General features: G+C 38.5%; 1 protein-coding gene across 1 annotated transcript in view; it reads right to left on the bottom strand.

Moving 5' to 3' along the window:
- Positions 1 to 4,215: 4,215 nt before the first annotated feature.
- nalf1 (NALCN channel auxiliary factor 1) overlaps positions 4,216 to 27,008 on the bottom strand; it is a 430,167-nt gene continuing 407,374 nt past the window's right edge. The window contains exons 2-3 of the mRNA XM_008106996.3: positions 19,133 to 19,304; positions 4,216 to 11,814 (exon numbers count right to left, since the gene is read on the bottom strand). Of these exons, the coding sequence (XP_008105203.3) occupies positions 11,519 to 11,814; positions 19,133 to 19,304 (468 nt within the window). The 3' untranslated portion in view covers positions 4,216 to 11,518. The remainder of the gene's footprint in view (positions 11,815 to 19,132; positions 19,305 to 27,008) is intronic.

The following is a 27,008-nucleotide window of genomic DNA, read 5'->3' as shown; positions in this document are numbered from 1 at the left end:
TTCCCACTCTCTGTAATGTTAGTGTCTCTAAATTTCTTTCTTGTATTGCTTCTGAAAAAACAGACACACAAGTACTATGACTTAGCAGAGAAAATGCCTCTTGCCTACTTTTGCAGTGTTATATAGCACTATAGTCTTGATTTTTTACATGGGAAAAATCGTTCTTACAGTTCTGAATTCCTAATAAATATCCATGCTTATAGGTGCAAATGCCTAAATACTCAGAAGGCACCAAATCCTGTCTGAATCTCAGAGGTTAAGCAGGGTCAGGCTATATTCAGAGGAAAGCAATGGCAAACCGTATCTAAGTATTTCTTGACTTGGAAAACACTGGGACATGTGTGGGCTCTCTCAAGATATGTAGACTATCTTAGAGGCTGGGATACTTGGCATAATATATGTAAGAAGTTAAGAGAGGAACACAAACCCTGTTATCTCCAATGGGATGGAAATATAATGTGTTGAATAAGATATCTCTGTATAAAAGGCATTTGAATAGGCATAAACATTTGCCAATGGGAAGAGGACATACAGAAAAGAGTTATGCTAAAAGAATAGGATAGTATACAGTGTTCCCTCAGAACTTAGTGGTTCACTTTTCGTGGACTCGCTGTTTTGCTATTTTTTAATAAACACTAAAATAATGTTATAAATAATAAAAAATATTATTCAAAGTGGCGGTGGTCTCAGTCGGGTGCAGGCGGCGGGGTGGAGAAGGAGCCCAAATGGCAGCGGGAGGACAAGGAGGCAGCACGATGTTCCCCTGCCTCTTTCTTCCCTTCGTCCCTCCCTGCCTCTTTCTACTTCCTTCCTAAGGAGAAGCCTAGTGTCCCTACTTAGTGGATTTTCACTTATCGCAGGTGGTCCTGGAACGTAACCCTCGATAAGCAAGTGAACACTGTAGTTATATTTGGCATTATAGCTTTTCAGAGAAATATTACATATGCCAACTAGAAAGGTTTTGAAGCCTAGATGTTGGTTTGCAACTCTCATCCTTCATTCTTGGCTATATTGGCTAGGGATGATGTACACCATATTCCTGTTTTATATTTTCCACTTGCCAACTGTACCTTAGCTTAGTCATAAAATGATATGATGGAACCGTTGTCATAGTCTCACACATCCTGGTGAAATTTAGATTGGCCTTGGATATTCCCTTTCAGGGGAATGTTTGACTAATTAAGACTTTTCTGTTCTGAGAAATTTATGGAAGTTGGGGGTGGGGGGCTTTTTGGAAGTCATCACCATGGGTCCCAAGTGTTCTTTATGATGTTGTCAAGCCCAATCAGCTCCTTGGTTTCCTGAAGATCTAGGAACCATGAAATACAATGATTAGAATGTAGATAAGCAAACCTCTCAATAAATGTAGTGAAATGTGTGTTTGGGAACATACTGTTATGCCTGCTGCATGGTGATGTTGATGGAGGAAAAGCAGTCAGTTATCCACCTCTGTTGCAAAATTGAAGAGCCATCTGCAAAGCTTTCCCCAATGTTTGGGAACATATTTGGAGAAGCTTCTGTCTAGCTGACCTTAATCAATCTTTGTGATCCTTTAAGCTAAAATAGGGAATTCTGATCTCGGGTGGTTACCCTGGACTCTGTGTTTCTGCCCTTGTGGAATCCTGCCATATCTTTATATGCTTAAATATAATCCTGCAAAGCTAGGAGCAGCACAAACATTTTGCCCCTAGCAGCCATCCAATTTAGTCAGAGTCTCAGTGGTCTCATCTCCTCTTTCCTTTCCTTGTGTCTCCTTCCCTTTCCATAACTGGCTTTCTTTATTTGTAGCACTGCCTACTGCCATGTGTGAAATCCAGTAACTGGTCCCAGTTAGAACAGTTTTTCATCCTTTACAGCATCATTTAAATATTTTTGAAATAATTATTATAAGAAAAGCTGTATTAGCAGAAAAATGATATCAAATGCAAAACAATTATTATCTTTATGTATATATTCCTCCAGGGTGCACAGGCTAGCATACTCCTTTTCCTAAGTTTACCCTTACAATGAGTAGGGTAAATGGGGAAAATTTGAGACAGAAAGAGTGGTTGGCTCAGGGGCACCGCATGGGGTTCATGGCTCATTGGAGATCTTACCCATCCAGTCTACCCACTCAATGAGGAGAGTTGCCTAAATGCTGATCTAGTCATATGAAAGGCTATTTAGCAGAATTGAATACAATATAACCCTCTTATTCATTGACTCAGTATCCATGGTTTCACTTATCCATGCTTTAAAAAATATCCTCAACGACTCCCTGAATGTGTTTGTGGGCCAGTCTAGGCATTTCTATTTTATGCAGTTCTATGGTATGCTTCTGGCCCATGTATAGTCAGGTATTCAGGTGCTCATGGTGGGAAGAGGGGTCTTGGATGGATAAAGGGATCAGTACAGTAATCATTGTGAAACTGAATGTAAGTACCACATTTTCATAACAGTGCTCTTCATGACCTATTATGTTGAATCAATCCCACTAAATTAAAGAAGTCTTTCTCCCAAGTAAAGTGTGCGTAAAATGATGACCAGAAACTTGTATGGGAACTGCATCTTTGTAAGTGGACCTGCATAGGATTGGGAATTGCAAATATGTGCTATGTCTATATTCTATCACTTGACTATATACAGCACCAATGTACATGTTGGTCACCATGCACAGCAGACACCAATGTTCATGAGGCATTCTTGCTGGTGTCCTGTCACATATCTTCACAATTCACTCACAGTTTCTTAGCTTTTTTGCTACCAAGTTAGGAGTATGCAAATTTTACTGACTGACAGGTCATATCCTCAACACTGACATGAGAATTATGCAGTTGTTCAAGTGCCTTAAAAGGATTTGTTACCCCAGACATGATATCATGGAGAATAGCCAAATTGGACATCAATGTTTGTTTATATTTTTTGTTATTATTACAGGACAAGACCCTGAATGGAGAGGGATTTCCAGTTTAGCTTAAGTCATATGGCATTAGTGGCTGGGACGGGTTCTGCCAAAAGGAAGATGGACTGCATGCTTTGATGCATTGCTATGCACACATCCTAATGCTACAGCACAAACAAGCCACACATCTGGAGCAAATAATAGGGAGTTTTGGGGTATTTCATATGTTGAGTAATCCTATTATTTCAATCTGGCAATCTAATCACATCTTTGTATTGTTTTAATGTTTGTATAAAAGGAACAAATTTAAATGTAAATGTGCATATTTAGTAAAGATTTGTTTTAGCATATATTGATTGCTTCAGTAAATGGGAAAAAAGCAAAGCCAGATTCTACTGTCCAACCAAGACCAAATTTGCCATTGTCCCTTTTTTATTACTACAGTTAATTATTGAATGATCCCTTTTCAACCAGGGGTTACACTATCATAATGAAGTCTTTCAAGATGAAATGTATTAATCTGGCACATCTGTGTGTGCATCTATTTGTAGCTACTTCTGCATATCTCAAATTGAATATATTTAGAAACTAAGTTGCTAGGTGAATTTTCCAGTTCATTATGCTCTGGTTTCTTCTTGTAGAATAAGTATCTAGTTTTCAGTCATATACATATTGGGTGAAATCCAGTATAGGGAGAAAGTATATGAAGTTTTGTCCAGATGGAGCCCCCCCCCCCCCCCCCCCGCTACACACATACACACTCCCCTCATTTCCCATGATTCATCTGCCTCCTTACCATGGTTTAATAAGGGACAGGAAATGTAAGGAGATAGGACTGGAGAAAACAAAGAAAAAAACCAGCTCTGTCTCTATATGCCCAACACCAAAGGCATCTTCCAGGACCCACCCAGTTTTCTTCAGAATAAAGGAGGATAAAAGAAGATTATGTTGTTTTGTATCTGGCTACAGGGGCATAGTTAGATGCTTCTGTCCCACCCCTGACCTCCCCTAACCATGAAGAAAAGGGTCCAGGAAAACAATGAGCCTGAAGGAGTCAAGATTGTTTCCTGAGGGGGAGGTGATGAATGTATCCCTCCGCAGTGACCAGAACACTGCTTTATGTCATCAACAGGATGCAATTCATTATTAAAGATGGGAGTGGGAGGATTTATTGGCTGCAGATTTTTATACCAACCTTTTATATCTCTTCAAGAAGTAAGTGACTCTGATACTCCTTTCTGTAGTTAAAATATAAATACAAAAAGCAAACCTTATGGGGGAAAGATACACAAAAATGTGTGAGTCATGGAAATAACACACAAGAACCCATCGTATAAATGCATAGTTTGCACAAAATGTATATATTAGGAAAATACATACTTTAACATGAACATTAATGCGTACATTAGAAAATGTGCACACATATTTGTGTGGACTTTAAAAAAATTATACAAAATTGGGTTGAAATGAACTTGAGGTTGGAAAAATGGAAACTGAGCAGAACTGAAATCAACAGATTCTACCCACCTCTGTCATAAGAAAACTAAGGTCGAACTTGTCATTTTCTTAAGAGCATTTTTGTGTCATAGAGTCTGGGCAGCAAATACAATTAATGTTTTAGATTTGTTCTCACTTTTAAGAGAGTTATAGACCAATGCCCATATACAGTTCTACCACAATGTGGTGGACAGAATGTTGCACTTATTGAAAGAACTTAATTGCTTTCCCATTCAACCATAAATATCATTGAAGAAGCTGTGTTGGCCACCAGTGTGATGTTCCTGAATTTGTCTGAAATGGCTAAGGCCATTTAATGCATTTTAGAATGGCTTGAAAAAAAAGTGAGATCTCACCAGACATTCTGTATGTGTGTGTGTGACAGGTAAAGGCAACACACAACCCAGGAACCACATGTGAATCTTCCACCTAGTTTTGTAACAAAATCAGGTGGTTTGGTAATTCTGGAAGTTTATTCTGAAATAATGATTTACCTGGAAAAAAATGGATTGAAGACCCCATACTCCAAACTGGGTCTTTCCCAGCTGCTCCCATGTTACCAAAACCGCCCTCTCAAATGCTCCCCACTCTTGTTCTCTATGATGCCTTTTCCTTGTTTAATTTGGGCTCCCACCACATCAAGTCATTTCAGAAAAGATTTTACATATTGTTTCCTAGCTTGCTTGAACGCTCAGTTAAAAAGAAAATGGACCTTGTTACCTAGCTCTGGTAGCTGCCTCATGATTTACCAATTCTAATTGTCTTGCATTATGCATCAGCTTAAACAATATTAACGGAGCTCTGATTGGGGGCGGGGGGGGGGGGGCTTCCCATTCTTGACCACCCTACCTGCTTTAAAGAACAGGGCCTAGATCCTATACCTTCATAGGTATAGTTACACCAACAGCAGAGGTGAAGGCAACAAGAAGAAAACAGCAGCATTTATGACCAAGGTGAGGACAGGAAGGCAAGGAAAATAAGACCAATGGGAGGACATGGTTGTTAGCCACCTTCTGACACTGCTACCACATACTCTCTGTGCATGTGAAAAGAAAGTACCACTTATCTAGTGTGGGCAGTGTGTTACTATAAGATCCTAATTTAGGACTCCCATCTAGGACCCATGTCTTTCATAATTTGATTCAGACACACTCTACTAGTTTCCTCTTATAATTTACTATTGAAAAGTCACTTTTCTAAACCTATCTCCTTGCTAAAGCTGATATACATTACACCCAGCTCCACAGAAATTTGCTTCCCAAACAGATTCATTCATCACATTAGAAAGGCAAGAATATAGCGAATACAATATAATTTATGAATATTTGTACAACAAACCAAGTTTGTTAAAACAGTCTGCTGTGAAGCCCAGCAGTTTTCAAACAGCCCACAAAAATACAAACTTGAGAACCACCACTCCAATGAGCTATTAGAAAAATCTTTTATTTTATGCTCAGAATCCCCCAGTTTCTTGGAAGATTTATGTGTGTGTGTATGTGGATGACACATATGCACACACACTAAAGGGGTGAGTACAAGTCTAAGAGGCTGGAAAACTCTTTGGCATGACTCTGAGCGTCTCATTACAAACTTTTGCCTTAACCTTCCTCCTTTCCTGAAAGGAGAAAAGGAATAATTTGTAATAAATTTGAAAGGATGCTGCAGGCCGACATATGGCTGCACAACAGCATCATGGTTTTCAGCACAGGCAAATAATGATTTGACCAGTTGTCATGAATCTTTCACAGAGGCACAGTAGCATCTCTACACATAGAGAGCATAGATAATTTTGTATACATAGGTAGTGTGGAGAGAGAACTTTGGCATGCTGTTGAGTCAAGTGGCTTGGCCTACAGATGCAATAAAATGAGGCTACAAGATGATGGACAGTCAGAAGAAGCCAACCTACTTTGGATGTAGAGCACTATAAGGGCAAGTGACACTTCAGAGAAAGATAATCAATATGCAAAATGCAGACTATTGAAATTGTAGCCGTAAAATTTTGGTTTATCCTTTAAAGCTTTAAATTTATGCACTGTATCACCAGCTTTTTCTGGTACCTCCTTAAAATAACTTCACTATGTGAATGCTGTTGTAGTCATAGTACTGCTGGAATGCCTACTACTAGTGCATGGCAAGGATTCAAGGATCTACTTTAGATGTGTCTAAGGGTTTAGGATTTTTTTTTTTTTTAAAAAAGAAGTTCCTTTTTTGAAGAGCAAATCCCCCTAACGTGTCAAAACTTTTGAAATTCCCATCAGTTTCAAACATGTCTAGTGATATGTCTGTGTGCATTTTCTCCTTGAGTTCATGGAACTTCAGCGTGTGCTGCTTACCAGAAATCATTCATTAGTCATACATTACACTCCAATGGAAAAACCTACAACTGAAAATATGCAATAGGTTGAGTTTACACAAACAAGGATTCAGAGGTCCTTATCTCAGTGTTTCCTGTTATGATAACAATCTCAGGTGAGGCACTAGAGGGTGTTTTGCACAAATTGCCTTTCTGACTTTCCTGGGTTGCTTAGAGGTCAGTTTTTGTTTGCAAAAGCTTGACATTCCACCAGCTTTAGCATATCAAATGTCACATCCTTCTCTTATTTATGTGATCTCTATCACTAGTTGGACAAAGATCAAAAAAAATTGTTTTTATCAATTTATATGATCTTTTATCCTATAGCTCATAAAAAACAATCTTCATTTAATCGAGCCTTCTTTCTTGTTTCTGAATACATTTTACCCACTGAGCATAATGTTGTGGAGATGATCCTGTACATGTCCAATGGAGGGGAGTAAGAAATTTGTTTGTTTTCTGCTAGTCCAATTGTTGTTGTGGGCCTTCACGTTGCTTCTGACTTACGGGGTTTTTTTGGGGGGTTTTTTTGGTAAAATTTATTCAGAAGTGGTTTGCTTTTGCTTTTCTCTGAAGAAATGTGAGTTGTCCAAGGTCACCCAGTAGGTTTCCATGGTCTCCTGAATCCTGGTCTCCAGAGTTGTTATCCAACACACAAACCACTACATCACTCTTGTGTATTTACCTATGTGTGTAATACTATTTAATTCCCAGACACATTTGCCAACTCTTATGTGTCATAAGAACTGTTAGTTACCTGTCGTTGTGTTTATAGGCCACTATACTAAAAATTCTTGGAAACTCTGTTCATCTTCTTTCTTCAATAGACTCATTTGAAGCTGGCACCTCTCTTGTGCTGCTTAAGAATCTTAATCATCATGCCATCTTTTTTTTGTTAACGTGCGGAAGGACAATCTTAGATAGCTATATTTGCAAAAAAAGTATTCTATCTCTTTAATGAAAGGAAAAGTCAATATAATGTATTCTCAAATGTAAATGCAATAAGGAAATAACATAGAACTCTGATGGTGACCTATGACATTTGGCTTTGCAGTATTCATAAATTGCACAAACTGGAATTTTCTGTTTCAGAAAATAAAACAATAAACACATTGGGGGAAGTCTGCTCTATAGGACTGCAAAATAGATATCATTTTTTTCATTGATTATGGTAAAATATTGGAGCATTGTCTCTCTGAAGCCAGTTGTTCATCATGTATGTCCAAGTCTTACAGTACAAGGAGAAATGGAACAAGATGGCAGTTACAGTGGCAAGATGCAAATTTATTCGGGCAAAAGTAATAGGTGCACAATATCAAGCATGCTCAGGTTTGTGCCAAGAAAACTGTTACGGATGAGGAATGGATGGGATGAGGTTTTGCATCATACATGATTACGTTTCTCTGAACTTCATAAAAAGAGTCTTTTTTCTTCTACATATGATTTCCTAGCTGCCACTAAGAAAAGATACAGACCACACTGCTGGAGTAGAAATACCCTGGCTCAAACAGTAACATACATCACAGCAGCAGGCTCCCCTGGAACATGATATTCCTTTTTTTTAAAAAATTAAATGAATGAATGACAGAAAGGGCAATGGGAAAATGGTGACAGAGAATTCACAGACCATGTAACTGCAGGCACCTATTTGAAAAGGAAGGAGATATTTTATGATGTCTTTAATTGAAATGGGTTGTGCTTCCTGCTTCATTTTACTCATAGTTCAGATTTTCTTTTTTAAAGCATTTGGATAAAGTTGCCACTGTTTTTTTCTTCAGCTCTTGTCCTCTTACACCACTCACGGCTTGAAGCCAAGGACTGATAGAGCTGTGTTTCTCCACCCCTGAAAACACATTTTACAAAATGACATAGGAGAGGAAGGAATAATGATTTCTCATTTGGTATTCTCTGCAGTACGTCACCATGAGGCAAAATAGGGTGCCATCTGAGTATATAGCCAGCATCTCTTCTTTAGACACTACTTCAACTGTGAGAACTCCCTACTGTATTGGGATAGTACAAACTAGAAAGAAATAAAGAAAAGAAAAGAAAGAAGATGAATATGTTTAGTTCACGAATGAACCAAAACAATGCAATGTATGCCACAGGAATGGATGTGGTTGAATGGCCTTTGCACAGCAGAGGTAGATCAAGGTTTATAACAAACTGTTTTCTGACCATACACATTTAATATTAGGAGAAGAGGTCAGTTGAACAAGAGCGCACCCAAGTGCTTTCTGACTTGTGTGACCTACATCCCTCCAGTACTGCAGCCCAGCCCAGTTATTGCTGCATTACTTTAGTAATAAACCTGATATGCTTTGAAATCTACATTCTATCAATGGTTAAAGCTTTCTCTTTCCCACCCACCCCCACCTGTCTTCAAAGCATTCCCACAATATCCAGTGTCATTCGTAAGATGTGCTCTTTCAGGCAAAAAATGCACCATGTTTTTAATGCTGTGTAAAGAGGATACCTCTGTGTGCGCATGCACAGTGGAGAAATAGGGAAAGGGTCAGGAAAGAAACTGAAGCTGGAAAACTGCATTTCACGTGCTTTTTTGTATTTGCACAGGTCATTTTAAGATCCTCATTCTCAGTCATAGCAAAACACTATCAAAACAAGAAGTCTTGCAAAATAGTTGAGCTTACATATCTTAACAAATGCATTATTTTAACCTGCTAAAGCAGTAAGGGATTGTTGTCTTTTTTCTTGACTTTTCTTTCCTTTCCTTTGTTTTTTTTGTTTTTTTGCAGAACTTCACAAACCAGAAAACATAAATAAAAATGCATATCAACACCGCAGTGATGAACAGAAATGCTTCTTGAAAGGGGACAGGGAAGATGGGTATTGATAGCTAGGATGCAGATAATAGGTTAGAGCTAAGAGAATATTTACGATCTTTTTGTTTCCTTCATCTCCCAGCTACACAGCAAACAGCTCTAAAGTGCACTTTCCAAGTGTAGTTAGAGAACAGGAAGGATTGAAAAGTTTTTTTAAAAAAACAGCCCTTATTAACTTTTCCTTCCATTTATTCTAGTGTAAACTCTAAAAAGCCTTTTTAAAAAGCAAGTTCTCATACACTCAGCAGGTGATATGATCCTACCCAAAAAAGCAATGAAAAAGGCAATTGGATTGTTCAACCCCCACCCCACTTGACTACGCATAGCCCAACATGTCAATTTTATTGCACACTCTTGAAAATGATATATTTTAAAGAAAAAGAAAAAATCCCCCTCCAGCTGTGCGAACATATTATTCTATCTCCTCCCCATTCCCAGTGCCATAGCCCCCCTTCACTTCCAAGGATGATTTCATATAAATGTAATATTTAATGCAGGGATGGACAAACTGCAACCTCCAGGTGAGGTTCAACTACCAATTCCATTATTCCTTGCCATTGTCTTTAATTAGTTAGGGCTGCTGGGAGATTTACAGTCCATCAACACCTAGAAGGTGGCACATTGACCATCCCAACCTAACAATTTGAAGAGAGCTTCACACACTGGATTGCTGCAAGATCGAACCATAGAGATGTAAAGCATTTGTATACATCCATCTTAATGCACCATTGGACACTTATCTGGGGATTCTGGTTGGTGCAACAAATCCAAGAGAGGTGTACAATCATATGTAAGCTAGATGTGTGTACATCCATGTGTGATGTCCACATATACCATACTTTCAGCAAATAAATGGTCCTTCTCACAGCAATCACAATGTGTGGAGACTGCCTCAAAATGAAACACTTGTAGGTGTTTTTTAACATCTTTGTCAGGAAAAGCAGAGAAAATATTTTGCCCCTATAGACTTCTCTATTGGCATGTGCCAGTTAATTGACTCTAGAAGAATTAAAATTGTAATTCACAATGAATGCCAAACTTTTCATCGCCATTCTGAAGGGCTCCTATCTCCTCAACTTGCTGAGCTCTTAACCTTTTTTTCTCATTCCATGTTCTAAACCAGGCTGCTCCTGTTCAACTGACCAGTGAGAAAGGACTGGACTTTTTTGAAAATAGGAATTGGAGCAACAGTTTGTTATAGGTTTCTTTACATTACAATTTTCATTAATCTCACCATCCTATGGAGAGCACTTCATTCTTCTGACAGCCTCCGTGCCCTCCGCCCATGGCACCTCACTTTGGGTTTATCTGGTCAGGGGACTCACATGCAACAGTGGCAGAGGCTCATCTGAGACATGCGCCCATTCATTGTGATTACACAGACAGAAAGCAAGCGGGCATTGTCTGCTTTGGGGCACTTGGGATGGGGGGAAGAAGGAGAACCAGTTTTGTGGAGAACAGGGCCATTTAGGGGGCTGGTTTCATTTTTTAAAAAAATCTGCTAGTTATGCCATGGAATCACAGCAGTTCTTTCCTCTAATAGAAATTGACAAGACGTAAAAGACAGAACTATTGGATGAACACACACAATGACTAGAAATAGATAAGACAGTGAAAAGACTTAGTTTAGCTCTGAGAAACTGTCCGAAAAAAAATAAAATCCTGTATTAACAAGTGCAAAAACAAACCAAAAAAAGAAACTCCAAACATTAAAACACAGTGTATAAAATGGTGCGAGAAATTTAAGTCACCAGACAGCCTTTTAGTCAATAAAAAGCTGTATATGATGTGTCCTTGTTTGGATTATGGCCCATCTGTTCAGATTTATCCAGAAGGCCTTTGGAGGAGTGAACGGAGGGCAAAAGGACCCAGTTTTCTCATGTTTGACTGCAGTATGTTTGGGACTGCTGTGTGCCTGTGGGAGGAGATGAATCAGTTCTTTTATTCCTCATTGGTTGAATGGTCTTCCAAATTTGTTATGCCTCCAAAGCCCAGTTCCGTTGAGTTCTGTGCTGCTGAGACCGTTAGTACTGTATGTAAGAGAATTAATACAAGAACACACAGTTTAAGTCTGCTGTTACACAGTCTTGATGCTGATGAAACTGTAAGTGATGTCCGGTGACACATCATCGAGTCACTTGTTTTTATAGTCCCTTTGGATTGGTTATCTGATAATAGTCCCCATCTGACATCACAGCATTCTGGTTCTGCATTGGTTGGATAGTTGTCATAGAGCCCTGCAAGGGGGGAAAATACATAATTAATTATCATGAATGCTTTCGTATTGTGAAGCAATCCTCTGAATGCCCAGGTAATAAACTTATAAAATTATGCCTTAATAGATATTGTTTTTATTCTATAGAGTATAGAAAGGCATATACACAGAAATAAACAAATCCTTTGTTGCTGTGTGCCTTCATGTCATTTCTGACTTATCCAGACCCTAGGACAAATTTATCACAGAGTTTTCTTGGCAGAATTTGTGCAGAGATGGGTTGCCCTTACCTTCCTCTATTGCTGAGAGTGTGTGACTTACCTAAAATCACCCAATGGGTTTCCACAGTCAAGCAGTTATTCAAACCCTGGTTTCCAAAGTTGTAATCCAATGCTGAAATTACCATACCATGCCAGCTCTCAAATGAATAATGTGAAAATGAATGACTGAAGTGAAATTAATAATCCACTTCTCAAATATTTTTACACTATTGCATCCTTAATGTGAGTCAAGCTACTCAGAAGACCACTTCACCAGCTACACTTCACCAGCTACAACTGGTTTCTACAGTGTTTGTCCATATAATGTTGAGTGAAGTGAACATTACGGAAACATATTACTTTATTTCATGAAGGTGGCAAACTGGAACAGAAGCAGGGCCTATGGTGATAGGCCAAGCAGAACCCATAAATGGTCTGCCACCTCTCTACAAGAAATTCACCCCTTGATACTGATGGGTCAAATCTGTTAACAGCCCTTGATCATGCCACAGTTCAGCAACTTACCTTGTGTGATGATCTCCTGATTCACTATTGTGCTGGCATGCCAGCACAGTAATGACATCAGGTGCTTAGGATGGTCCTTCTTTCTCTCCACTGATTTCCATTTGCTGTAACTGATCATTTTTTTTATTCACTTAACCTCAACTTTGCTGTAGTTGTGGAGCTGCCTTAAATAAATGATTTAAAAAAATCTCTGGAGCAGCCGAACTGCTACCCAAAGGAAGTCCATTGGACAATGGATCTGCAAAGCTTCACAGAAGTGTAGCACTTGGGAGAGATGCAATTGTGAGGGCAACTATATCAGTAAATTGCTGCTATTGTGGAAATGCCATGGGAAAGCAGTTTCATGTAATAAAGTCTATAGTGTTTCAAATCTCATAAATGGAAAAGTTACTTTTCATGGATCCCAGAATCCTCAAGTAAGCAAGGCCACTTGTCATACTGACTGGGAAATTATTTGGAGGTGGGGGGCTGGAGCGGTCATAGTTCAAAAAGTAACCTTTCTATGCAGAGGTAAACAAAATATAAATTGCTTATTAATTTAGACACTTGATTAAATAAAGTAATATTAAATGAAGTTATTTGGTTGTTTTTAAGTACTAATATACATTATTTAACTTAATATATATGTTAATGCTTCAAGCCCAATCTACATTGGAAATAGCCACAGTCATTGTAGTGGAAAAGAGGTTTTGAAAGTGGCCGCAACATTCAGATAACAAGGATCAGGTGATGCAATTTCCAATTCTTAAAGACATGATCTCCACAAATTGTTCACTTCATAACTTGCTTAAAAATCTTAATTTTATCATTACTAACCCTAATCACAGTTGAACATTCTGTGCCACCTGACTATGAGCATTATCCTGGGCATATCAATATGGGCAGAGTTTACAAAAACCAATAAGATTGGGTCTGAAGTAAACATGTTCAGGATTTAGGTTTTATCAATGCTTCAGAAGCTATGTGAAAAAACATACTGAATCGTTTAGTTTGGGAGGACTAACCTTTCATTCTTGGCTGAAGGGAAGGAAGGCTGTCTATTTTTGAATGGGGCTGGCCAAGAATACTTTTGTCAGTTTAGGAACGTGCAGTTCATTCTCCATGAGATGCACTATGACATTTCACCAGAAATGATGCTGACATGCTGGACTCTTGCTTATGGGCTGGCATTCATGGTTATAGTGTGTGATTTGATATGTGTGCCCCACCAACCACTGCAATTTTGCAGGTAATAACGGGGCCCATTCTCTAGTTTGTTGTTTTATAATGAAGGACAAGTGTGTCATGTGGACCACTTTCTGCATCCATCTAATTCCACACATATAGGACATGGAGCTTTCCCTTTAAAATGTTCCATTTTAAGAAACTTCTTGTTGTAGTTGAACTAAATCAGCCATCTAACTTGGGTAGAAATTGATGAAATTGTCATCACTTTCCTCCACAAACCAAGATTCAAAGATATGGGAAACCAGTCCATCTTCCTCCTGTTAGAGTCCTCTGTGGTATCAAATACTATGATTTTTTCCAGCTTTCCAGGATGTTTTTTAAAGGATACATTGGGGGGTGGGGACCACACAAAGAATTGGTGGCAAACTTTGAGAGAATCAATAGTGCATGTGTGCTGTCACATGCTGGCCCAAGGTAACTGGGAATTGTACACGATAAACCAGTTTAATGGGGAAAAATAATTAACATTAAGTCAGTTAAGCTTTTCAATCCTCAGTTTCAGGCTTCAGTACTTCATCATCACCTTGCTCATTTGAGATGGATTGAAATCTTTAGTGTTCTCCACTAGATGTCCCTAGTCACCTAAGTGTAAAACTTTAGAGGTGATAACCAAGATATAGCTGCCAGAAATTGATAGCTTCTAGAATATGAAACAATGCAATAAAATCTCCAAAGCCCATTGTGACCATCTTATTGGCTATAAGGAAAACAAACTCCCTGTTTCTTGCATGAACTGAGATAAATATTTAGTTTAGTTTACATGGATCTCTTGACTTTACAATTCTTAAATCATTTGATGAGCCTGGCCCAAGATCCAGTTGAGATGTTACATATCATAGTTACAGAGTTACACACAGACTCCCAACCCAGTCCCCCCAATCCCTATTTACTGGGCAGCAGTCGCTGCGATCAATGGGAGTTTGTTCTCATATTGATTGAGAAGCAGCTAAATTATGTTCCCATCCTTTCTCTTCAACAATAACTATTACAAGAACCAGAAGCCGAGGTCCTGTTGCAATTACTCCTTGCACTGGAAGTCACTCACAACAGGGAGGATGGGACCATCAATCAGCTATTTCCCTAGAATATTGGAACAGATCCCAATCAGAGTGCTTCCCTGTAGGTAAGTGGGGACTGGGAAACTTTTATGGCCCCCATGTATAACTAGGGATTGTGAATATGAAACAGCCATGGAAGCATAACTCTAGGTTTTATGTTTGTAACTGCCTAATAGGATGCTGGGCACATGTTGAAGACATAAGCTTGATTCAATGCTTGCTGCTTATTTGGACTGTAATAGCAATGCACAGAGAAAGAAGTCTTACATTCTTGCATTCACATTTCACAAGTTCCTTTTTGCACTAAAGCTCTTGGAATCTCCCAGGTAGCATAGCCAGGAATGATACTGTCTGGAGAATGATCTAGAAGTTATCATTAAAAAAGTTACTTTTACAAGCTCTGCTCATATTCCAGATCACTTCCCCATTTTTCAGATTTATTTTAAAATGGCTTGACTCAATTTTAGTTGTAGGGTGACATGGCTGTATAGAGCTATTTAAAAACAGAGCTCTTGTCTAATATGAGCATTTTGAATGGGGAGAAACACTCTCTAATTTTGTTCTGATATCAGCTATGCATCTCTTTAAATGATGATAAAGGTCTTCTGCCCTGTGAATTCAACAGATTTAATTAGCCACAATACTGTATGCATGCATTACTCTTAATAGCATTGTCAAAAGCAGGTATGATAAAGTTCCTACTGAATAATTAACTGTTCTCTCTGTATGTATCACCTGTTCTCTCTGTAATAAGACCCAAATGGCCCAAGATTATTTCAGAATTTGCCTGGGCTGTTTTTTCAAGTCACAGAAACATGGGAATGGTCAGTTTGCAAAAGGGACCTGTGTATATATGCTTTATGTATGTATTTTATTTAGTTGATTTATACCTCACCTTTCTTCACAGATGGCACTCAAACTGTCTTATATAAATTAAAAGAAATAATTTAATCAATATGTGGCACCAATATTCAAAAAGCATTAAAGAGTCAATCAAATTAAAATATCACTTTTAAAACACTAATTTAAAACTATTAAAAACAAATATGTCTCTGTGTCCATGTTTAATTATGCATATTTTAATCTGGTTTTAATTTTTGAATGTTTAATCTCATTTTGTACACCAGCATAACAATTAGCAAAATCTAAGCCTGCCCATGTTTTACAATCTCCGGAAGAGGGCTGTCTCTCCTTTCAACTACACACCCAGGTTTCTCTGGTGAGTACATAGGAAACAGCCTTCTTAGTTGCTACTCCTACCGTGTTTCCCCGAAAATAAGACAGTGTCTTATATTAATTTTTGCTCCCAAAGATGTGCTAGGTCTTATTTTCAGGGGATGTCTTATTTTTCCATGAAGAAGAATTCACACTTATTGTTAAACAAAAAAATGAACATTTATTATATACTGTACAGTAGTTGTCATCACAAACCAGTATAACCAGACAAACTGAATCCTATCAAGAATTTTTTGATACTAACATTATTTCCATGTACAACACTCTATGGTATGTACATTTACCAATCCTGCATGCTCTGGTGTTCTGTTCGATGGGCATGCTTCCAAACAAAAACTTTGCTAGGTCTTACTTTCGGGAGAGGCCTTATATTTAGCAATTCAGCAAACCTCTACTAGGTCTTATTTTCTGGGGATGTCTTATTTTAGGGGAAACAGGGTAGGTGATGGGCTCATTCAGTGTTCTCTTTTTGCTGGCAAAAACATTTCTAAATTATAATGATGCATTTTTAAATTTGTTGTATGATGGTTTGCATTTCAAACTGGGAGAAAAGGCATAATAGAAATAATAACAATAATAACAACAGTGATATCACCCTTCCAATGGTCTAAACCCAAATTATGTTGTGTTTTGAAATCTTAACCAGGACTCTGAACTGTGCTTCAAACAAATCAGTATCCATGAAACTGCATCAACACTTTTCCCACAATCAGCCCCAGTCAGCAGTCTAGTTGTATCATTTAGGACCTGCTGAAGTTTTCAAGCAATTTCTAGAGGCAAACCCATGCAGAAAGCATAGCAATAATCAAATAGGATATAATCAAGGTATATGTTACTGTGGTTATATTTCACATCTCCAAGAAAGGGTGTCGTTTACACAGTAGTTTTAATTATGCAAACATATTCCTGGTTGCCACCAACAAGGGTCATATCTACATTTCAGGGTGTACAGCAAGCACAGATTTGAACCCTATTCTAATTATGTATTTTAATTATGTTTTATGTATGCATTTCATTTTAATTTAATTGTACTTCAAGTTTATGTTTTTATGTTCAAGGCACTCTGCAAGTTCAGTTTGTAAGCTGCCTTGAGTCTCCCTTGGGTAGAGAAAGGTGGGATATAAATATGGTAAATAACTAAATAAATATTCTCCCATTTGTTTTTTGACTGACCTTGCCTATTCACAATTTGCCCCTTAAATTATACTTCCATTTTTCACCTTCATCCAGTCTGTTACTGATATTTAGTACTGAAAACAGCTTCCCTGGAATCAGATGGAAAGGGGAGAAAGAGTTGACTGCCATTAACATACTGGTGACGTCAAAACCCGAAACTCCAGGATATCTCCCCTAGTGGTTTTAAGTATTAAACTGGATGGGGGGAAAACTGTGCCCTGAGGGTGCCACAAGCCAGTACTCAGGACACTTAGCAAAAATCTCCTGGCACAATCTTCTGAGCTTGACCTTCCAAAAAGGGCCAAAATAAACATAAAACAGCGCTCCCAAGTCCCACCCCAGAAAGGCAGCCTAGAAGGGTACCATTTTGATGGCACTGAAAGCTGTTTGGGTGTTCAGTAAAACTAACAGAGACAAACTCCCTCATCCAGTTCCTGGCACAGGTAATTTATCAAAGCAACAAAAGCTGCCCTAGAAACAGGCCTGAAACCAGAGTGAAATGGATCTAGACAATCTCTTTCTTTCAAGAAACGTGGAATTGGAAAGCCACAGTACATTTTAGAATCTTGCTCACAAAAAGAAGGGAACCCTGAACCCCAAAAGGGGTTCTGGAAGGTCTTTTTAGTAAAGGCCTCACTACAGCCTCCTTTTATTCAGGATGGAACCCTGTCATTCTGCAACAAGCCACTCACTACTCTCCTTTCCCACTCACTCAATATGCCTTTGCCTGCTTTAAAAACCCAGGAAGGGCAAGGATCCAACATACATGTGGTGACCTTCACTTCTCTATGAATCCAGTCCACAACCTCAGACTGTATGAATGGGCAGGTATACACAGGACAAGCAGAAACCAAGATTACATCCCCTTGACTATAGCACCCAAGTGAGGCAACATTTCACCAATTTAGTCTGCAAAGCACTTTCCAGATTCCTCACAATGGACTGTCATGTAGTCTTCATTCTGTTACTCAATCTCTGTCCCACATGTTTCATTACTGCTGATGCCCTTGCACACTAGGAGACTTGCTTGGCCCTATCACATGAAGGAGATTCTCAAGGTAATTATGTTCATCACACTAGCCATTTTTCTGTTCCACAGCTTTGATGGGATTGCTTGCCAAGCCACTGGTCTGGAGCAGCCAAGGATTTTCTAGAATTCTTCTGGCAGGCAGAGAGAATGGTAGCCTGGTCTGTGCAAGCCCATGCAACAAATGTTAGATGACAAGTATCACTGTTCTAGCAGTGCATCTTTCTCCATTGTATTCCATATACAATTGATTCAGTCCCCAAGAGCATGTGGAGCTCTATCTAGTCTAGGAGTAGATAATCTGCCACCATCCAGATGTTTTGGACTACAACTGCCATCAATCCCTGCCAGCAAGGCCAACATAAGGGATTATGGGAATTGGAATCCAAAATATCTGCAGGGCACCAGGGTACCTTCTGCATGAAACCGAATGAACAGCAAGTACATTAAAAACAAGGAACTAGATGTGACATGGAAAAGAAAAAGTAGGCAGATGAGAATGGTGGATGCCTAACTCTAGGGCTCTGAGCCAATGAAGTAAAGGAGTAAAGGAGGAGTTTGTGTAGTTCTTGAGAACAAGAGAACAGCAGGCTCAGATTCAGGGACTGCAGAGTGCTTGGCTAGCAGATTCGTGGCCATGGGAAGGGGCATAAGATACTTTCAACATGATGTTCTCTCTCAAAGGTTTAGCTGCCCCTGCTTTGAAACGTTGGAAAGCCTCTTGGCTCTAGTAATGAAAATGGTAGTAGGACAACTTCAATTAGGTGAAAAATATGTATAGTGCTACATTCAAAGAAGCATTGTAGTAATCGCTTGTGGAATCTGCCATACCTGTACAGATGAAACTGGATAATCCTCCGTAGATGACATCATCATTGTCTGGTAATATAAATGGACACCTTGTCTGAACCTCCAAACAGTATTGCTTGCAAGGAATTGTGTGGTTGCAGTGAGACTGGGTGACTTCAAAATACTGGGAACAGAGCCAGGCTTTGTAGACAGTCTATGAGAAAGAAGCAAAAAGAGAAGGGAAGAAGAGAAGAAAATCAGACATAGAGATAAGCTAAAAATGTCAAAATTAAGCATGAATACTACATATAGTATACAATTCTAATGGACATGCACTATTACTCTCTTAAAGCAGCATAATTAAAAACACTATGTTGAGAATCCTAATGATTGTAAATCCAATAAAATGGATGTTATTTTTCACTAATTTTGTTTTCAAAGGATGAAATGAGTTATTTTAACTATTTTCTTCCCACCATAAGAACAATTTTTCAAATATTTTCAATTTTTTAGCTCTAACATTGAATTGACTGTTGAATGTTCAGGCAACTCTTATCTCAATCCAACTGATTCAATGGATCTAGCTTGACAGCCAGTAAGATTCAGAAAAACTTCCCTGTTTCCAGGAAATGTTATTCCACAAAGCCTTCTATTATAGTTAATTCAGTCACTGTGCTCTTTGTGCATTATAGCATATACCTTATTTTTAGCTATGAGTATTCATTGTTTACCAAGGTTTGATCCATACCTTGGAAAATTGATTTTTTGACTGAAACTCCCAGATTCCCCAGTCACCTTGGAAGATGTACAGCCAGTCTTCTACATTTGCTGGGGTTGGGGGCATAGGACCACAAGAAAGTGGAAAAACTGTGAATTACAAAATGTCTCTCTAGCAATCTCCATATCCTTCATCTGGATTCTATGATCAAGCGCAGCCAAAGGTTGACCATAGAATTTTACCAGAATACTTATAGGTAGCTAAAAAGAATATTTGAATCAAATCCATTAATAATCAAATCCACAAACTTGCAAATAAGAAGGGCTAACTGTTATTCAATAAGACAGTTTTCATCAAGAACTCTCATTTCTTTTGGAGGAAAAATCACTGAAGTATAAGAGTTTTGCAATACTTATGTTTATTTACAAAAATATAGCTTAAGAACAGGGGAGCCCCTGGTAACACATTGTGTTAAAGTACTGAGCTGCTGAACTTGCAGACCGAAAGGTCGGAGGTTCGAATCTGGGGAGCAGAGTGAGCGCCAGCTGTTAGCCCCAGATTCTGCTAACCTAGCAGTTCGAAAACATGTAAATGTGAGTAGATCAATAGGTACCCCTCCTGCAGGAAGGTAACGGTGCTCCATGCAGTCATGCTGGCAACATGATCTTGGAGATTCTATGGACAACACCGGCGCTTCGGCTTAGAAATGGAGATGAGCACCAACCCCCAGAGTTGGACACAACTGGACTTATTTATTATTATTTATTTTATTTACAGCATTTATATTCCGCCCTTCTCACCCCGAAGAGGACTCAGGGTGGATCACATTACACATATAGGCAAACATTCAATGCCTTTTAACATAGAACAAAGACAAACAAACATAGGCTCCGAGCCGGGCCTCGAACTCATGACCTCCTGGTCAGAGTGATTCATTGCAGTGATTGATTGCAGCTGCTCTCCAGCCTGCGCCACAGCACGAGCCCAATGTCAGGGGGAAATCTTTACCTTTACCTAGCTTAAGATAAAGATGCAACTTAAGCATTCACACAGTAGATCCCTCAAATAAAAGGTCCTCTAAGAGCAAAAGCACGTGGAAGAGGAGTATTCTTCTTTCTGCCTTTTTCTGCAGCCCTAAACCAATTTTAGATGCCTGTAATTTCTGTCTGCCTGGAATTTTGTACATCTAGCTATATCTACATCTTTTTCAAAAATCTGAAACAGAGTGAATCCAAATTCATAATCTCACAATAAACCAGGGGAATCCATATTCTTGAACAGTGCAATCAAATATTTCAAAAAAGTTTCTAAAAGTGATACATGGATCAGTTTGTTACAGTTTCACTATGTAAAGTAAATGACAAAACATCACAGAAGGTGGTGCTGCTGCCTCCTTGTAGCAAGATACTAAATCCAGTTTACAGCCGTGAGAAGAAATACACTACAAGTACTTTGATCTGGCAGGAAATATTCTATATACGGTAAATATAATTATTTCCACCACTTGAACACACAGATTTCAATATTAAAGGGCATGACAATGAACAGTTGTCTATAAAGATACCTATAAACAGTTTTGCATTTAAAATCTGAAATCCAAGTCCTCAACAACAAATGTTTCTTGATGAAACAGCATAAGGACATTTTCTCCTACTGTTTGGATAACAAGTTTGCATTTCTCAATGTGCTTTACTGTGAACTTCAGAGACCTTTTATGCAGTATTCTTTCCCCACATTGTAAGAATTATGATCAATCAACAAGCATTTTCATTAATGATTTGTGCTTCTACTATGTCAGACTAATAACTTCATACAAGCATTTCTGATTTAATCTTGATATTTTCCTGAATTATTAGATTCCATCCTGGTTCTCTTTTTCCTGTTTTGCCAGGTCTTAGCCAGCCTGTGACAGACCAACTGTATCCCTACACACTGGAGTACTTGTTGAGAGCTCTACAGGCAACATCTAGGCAAAGATGAAACCTGAATATCATTCCGGAAATATTGAAAAGCATTTCTTACAGTGAACTGAAATTTTTATTTGTATTTTACAATTTTTTTTTACATGTGACTGATTTTTATTTACATTTTCTACTGATCATAATTGAGTTTTTGTATTTAAAAGCAAGAGATAATTGTTGATAATTATATTATACATATTTGCACTTTTGTTTTAATGATTGGTTTGAATGTTTGATGTTTTAACTTTTTGGATTTTAATGAATTTGTTTGTTTTATCTGTATATATTTGTGTGGCATTAAATTGTTGCCTATTTATAAGACCGCTCTAAGTTCCCTTCAGGGTGAGAAGGGTGGTGTATAAATACGGTAAATAGATAAATAATAAATAAATAGCCCTATGATGTAGTCATTGCACAACACTGAGTCCTACACAACAACATCTCCATATTTTAATGGTATGCCATGTACATTTTTTCCTATCAACAAACAAAAAGTCACTGGGCAAAGGGAACCGAAATAACAAAGTGAATTGGATAGGCTTGTGCAACTAGTCCTAAATAACCAAACAAATCAGTCTGATTTGGACTGATTTTTACGAGTTCTGGGTTGCAATGGATTGGCCCAATTTGTATTTGGAATGCAACTGCACAATCCAAAGTCAATTGATCCTGTCTTGAGATCTGGACATTAAAAGAGCAAATAATGAAAACTGCAAAGTGTAGGGCAAGATGCAGGTCAAGAGAAGGAGAGTTGGATTTTGATCATTTGCACCTTTATTGGAGTGGGAATCTCAGGAGCATTTTCCAATTGGTGTGTTATGAGATGGGTTTATATAAAGTCTTTGAAATTATTCCAGTTCTCTACTCTCTGCGAGAGCTCCTTACCATCAAATTTCTGCTGATGTCAGAACAGGGTGCCCAGGCAACAAAAATGAATGAGGGAGGTGATCTTCATAGTCATGTAGACATCCCATTCTGACACTGGCAGAGGTGCCCACACAACCAGGAAGGAGCGGAGATTGTTACAGCCTTTGGGTTTTTTTTAAAAGTAAGTCAATGAGAAGGATCAGCAAACTGAATTCCAAAATCTCATTTTGGATTTGGGATGCAGACCAGAATGTCTTCAGTCTAGATCTGATTTGAACCAGGTCCATATTGAAATGGCTGAATTGGGGGATCTTGGGCACGGCTTTTTTTTTTTTTTTGCCATGGAGCAGATCAAGCCAATATTTGTCCCTTGTCCTATTTTGTTAAGTCTTGACATGGTGAAGTAGAAGGGTTTTTAATTAATTTGATTTCATTTAATGCTGCCCCCCTCCCCTAAAAAAAAAATCAGCCTCCAACTAATCAAAGTTCAAAAGACCACATAGTTTGAAAAAGTCCCTTGAACATGAAGAAAACAAGCATTGATAAAATGGTAGCTTTATTTTGGTGAAAGGTTCAGTAGCAGGAACAAAATTAATGCCAGAACCCAGCAAACATCCCAATTTGGAGCAAGGATTAAAATTTATTCCAGAGGTAAATGTTCTAATTCACCGGGGCCAGAAGATATCCCTAATATAAGAAGTGCCCATCTTATCTCATTTCATGTTATTTTTCATCCACTTTACTGTCTCTGACCCTTGCTGTTGGTTGAATGCAGATTTGAGGGAAGGAGGTATGCCCAATAAATCAATAAAATCCTCAGTGGGGTTACAAAATGTTTACAACTCAAACAAAGTATTTTTGTCTGCTGACAAGGGATAAATAAAACAAATGAATACATTTTCTATTGGGGATGAGGCTAATAGAACACCTTTTTCTATAGAGTTTAAATATGCAACCCCTGCAAAATAATGGACAGACATCTAAAATTAATTTTGAAACATTTCATATACCCAAAGTCTTTGGAAAGGGGGATTTAAAATTAAGAATCCATGAAAAATAATTACCTGCTCCAATTTCTTAATATTACTCTTACCTGGGCTGCTGGATAATGGTCATTTAAGCACTTCCGAGGGGATTAGGAAGTGCTTTTCTTCCACCAGCAATTGTAAAAAAGCAATATAGACTAACTCATTTCCTTTCCCCCCTCTTTCCCTGTCTTTCATCCAAAACACAATGAGAATTTAAAGGAGGTGGGAAAAGAATAAAAACTGCAGATTCAACAGCTGGAAGCTTGAAAGGGGGTAATTTCCCAGAGAACTGGGTTCAATTTAAACCTATTTCATTTTATCTATTCTAGTTTTAATTTGTGTCAGTAAAAGTTTAATTTCTATAATTACCCACAAAGCTGTTATCTTCAGCTTATTTGCAATAGCAGCAGGTAGTGGCAAAGTTGCTAGGTGACCAGCTTAAAAAAAAACATTCTTGCTAATCTGTGGTTTATGATTACCACTTTCAATTGGATCTTAGTCATTGTACCTTGAAAGGAAAAATATTCGCATTACAAATCCAATATTAATTGCTTAAGGAGAGCATCCAGGTTGTTGTTATTTTTCATTATTTATGAGATAGAAGTCTAGGGGAAACTTCTATGGTTTTGTTTTGAAAGAAGCTTTATAAATTGTGCAGGCTTCCGAGATAGATAGCTCTGTACTCTTGTCCTTTCAGTGCTTTGGTTGATGTTATCACACAGGTTTCTGCTCTGTTAGTAAAACACAATTACTGATTATATTATTCCTTTTCAATTTGAGGCATGGGACCAAAGAAAGGGATTGCTGATTCTCAAGAATTTGCCCGTACTTAAGGTTGGCATGTTCATCTACCAATTTTAAAGGGAACCTCATCCACCTTAGAAAAGGATTGTTCCTTTCATCTAATAATAAAGTACTTGTGGGTTATGTTTCTGATGTTGGGAATCCATACCAAGCAGAGTTTTTTCCCTTACCAATGTTGCAAACCCATATATTTTTTTAAAAGGGGGGATTGGAGGATTGTTCTGTATCTTAGCATACATTCCTTATAAGATATCCCAGTTTCAACTACAAGAGGCCTTTGATCTCTGCTGGCATTTGATTCTAAGACTGCCCCTTCCTGTGGAAAGCAAAATCTGTAGATGTTCAAATCCTATTATATACAATAGCATAGTAAAATGGTGTCCTTTTTATGAAACGACATATCAAGGCTTGCTTTTCAGGGATTTTTTTTTTTTAAAAAAATTCAAGCCATGAATGGTTAAAGTGTGGATGCAGAATCCAGGGGTACAGAGGGTACGCTGTAGTTGAGAGGCTTGGAAACAACATGGCTAGAAAGAACCACATAAAATACCTGTGCTGGATCAAGGCCATTTAATCAAACCCTGGCTGTAGTTTCCAGACTTTCAGGCTTCAAGGAAATCCTAAACACTGGAGCTCCTAGTTCGTCGCCTTCTAAAGACAAGCTGTTGTGGGAGGAGGACTAGCTTTCACTCTCCCGCTGCTGTTGAGACTCCAACTTCTATCAGTCCCAGCTATCAAAGGCAATGATCACAGATAATCATTTGCTGTAATCCAATTTCTGCAGGGCCACAAGTTTTCCATCCCTATCATTTTAGAATATGAGCTATACTAGGAATAGTTGGCAGCCACATTGCCCTATGGTCTCAAGCACAACTGCAGACATGTATATCTTAACAGGACCTTTTTCCTTGAAAGGATCTGAGTGGACAAGTGACTGTCAGATTCTTTTTTCACATGTATTGCATACAATAAAAAGTTGATCTGAAGCAGTTGCATCTTATTCCTTAGATTGCCAAAGATACATATTTTTGAGTTTGTCATCTGGAATGCAATTGTGGGCTGGATTCTGTATGTGTGGGGGTGTAAATACATTACATAAGTATTTTCACTGTGCTGCAAAGGCACCTGGTTCATAAACTGCGATGTGCTGTTGGTGCTTAAAATTAATTTTCTTTGCCAACATAGAAAAAGCAAACTATAGCCAGTAGTGATCTGGGGGATGGGTGAGTGGGTATTGTTGTTCTCTTTCTATATATTATTTCTTCACTTATTTGAGACTGTCCTACTTTACTGCTACTCTGTCATTACTTGCATTATGTTATCTCCTACTCATATTTACATCATGAGAAATCTGTGACAAAATGAAAACTTCCATGACTACTTTGGATTGTGAGCTAGGCATGCATATTCAGAGCCGTTTCTACATTTCTTGCCATGCTCATTTTGATTACCAGTTACAGATATATTACTGATTTCATGTACTATTTATTACATTTCTATTCTGTTTTCCCCTAACAAACATGGTTCTCCCCATTCTCATTCCATTTTTCCTTACAATACCCCTCTGATATAGATCAGGAAACCATTGACTGATCCAAGGTCTCCACCGAGTTTCATATGATTTGAACCTGGGTCTCCTTAAAGCCCAGTGTTAAAGCGCTGAGCTGCTGAACTTGTGGACCAAGAGGTGCCAGGTTCAAATCCCGGGAGCAGAATGAGTGCCCACTGTTAGCCCCAGCTCCTGCCAACCTAGCAGTTCAAAAACATGCAAATGTGAGTAGATCAATAGGTACCGCTCTGGCGGGAAGGTAACGGCGCTCCATGCAGTCATGCTGTCCACATGACCTTGGAGGTGTCTATGGAGAACGCCGGCTCTTCGGTTTAGAAATGGAGATGAGCACCAACCCCCACGACTAGACTTATCGTCAGGGGAAAACCTTTACCTTACCTCCTTAAAGCCCACCATTTTAACCACTACATACCCTGAGTCTCCATAGAAGCTTCCTGTGCAATTACTATTTAAATCCCTATGAACCAAATCTGTAGCATTAGAATGCCTCTTTCCATGTAGCAAACTATTATCATAAGAAAATCACATTCTTTTCTCCTGATCAAGGCTATCATGACAAGCTAGATAGCACTGGACAAAGAAGGTAAGGATAAACCAGATCCTTGTCACTGATTCAGGTACTAATATTTATAGTGATTATAAGAGATGGGGGGAGCCATTCCATTTTAGCTGAAGACTGAGTTTTGATCTCTCTGTACTGCCTGGCTCACTCTAACCACTCACCAACCTGTTTTTCTTCTGTGCATTCTATATTCTAGCATTCTGCAGACCCATGTTATAACTCGTATGTTCATATAGTACAGCATCATTGCATTTAAGTGTGCAGTTATCAGTGGTGGCCTGGCCAAAGTGTCAGCTTGCCCAATGGCAATTAGGCCCCATTAAACATTATTGTATTTATATTTAGTGTGTACTGTTAACTGCCAGAGATGTATGTGTGTGTGCATATGTATAGGTATATGTGTGTGTG

The sequence above is a fragment of the Anolis carolinensis genome, chromosome 3, assembly GCF_035594765.1.
Source record: "Anolis carolinensis isolate JA03-04 chromosome 3, rAnoCar3.1.pri, whole genome shotgun sequence".
NCBI lineage: Eukaryota > Metazoa > Chordata > Lepidosauria > Squamata > Dactyloidae > Anolis > Anolis carolinensis.
The sequence above is the reverse complement of the archived record's forward strand: the minus strand, read 5'-3'. Positions and strand labels throughout refer to the sequence as shown.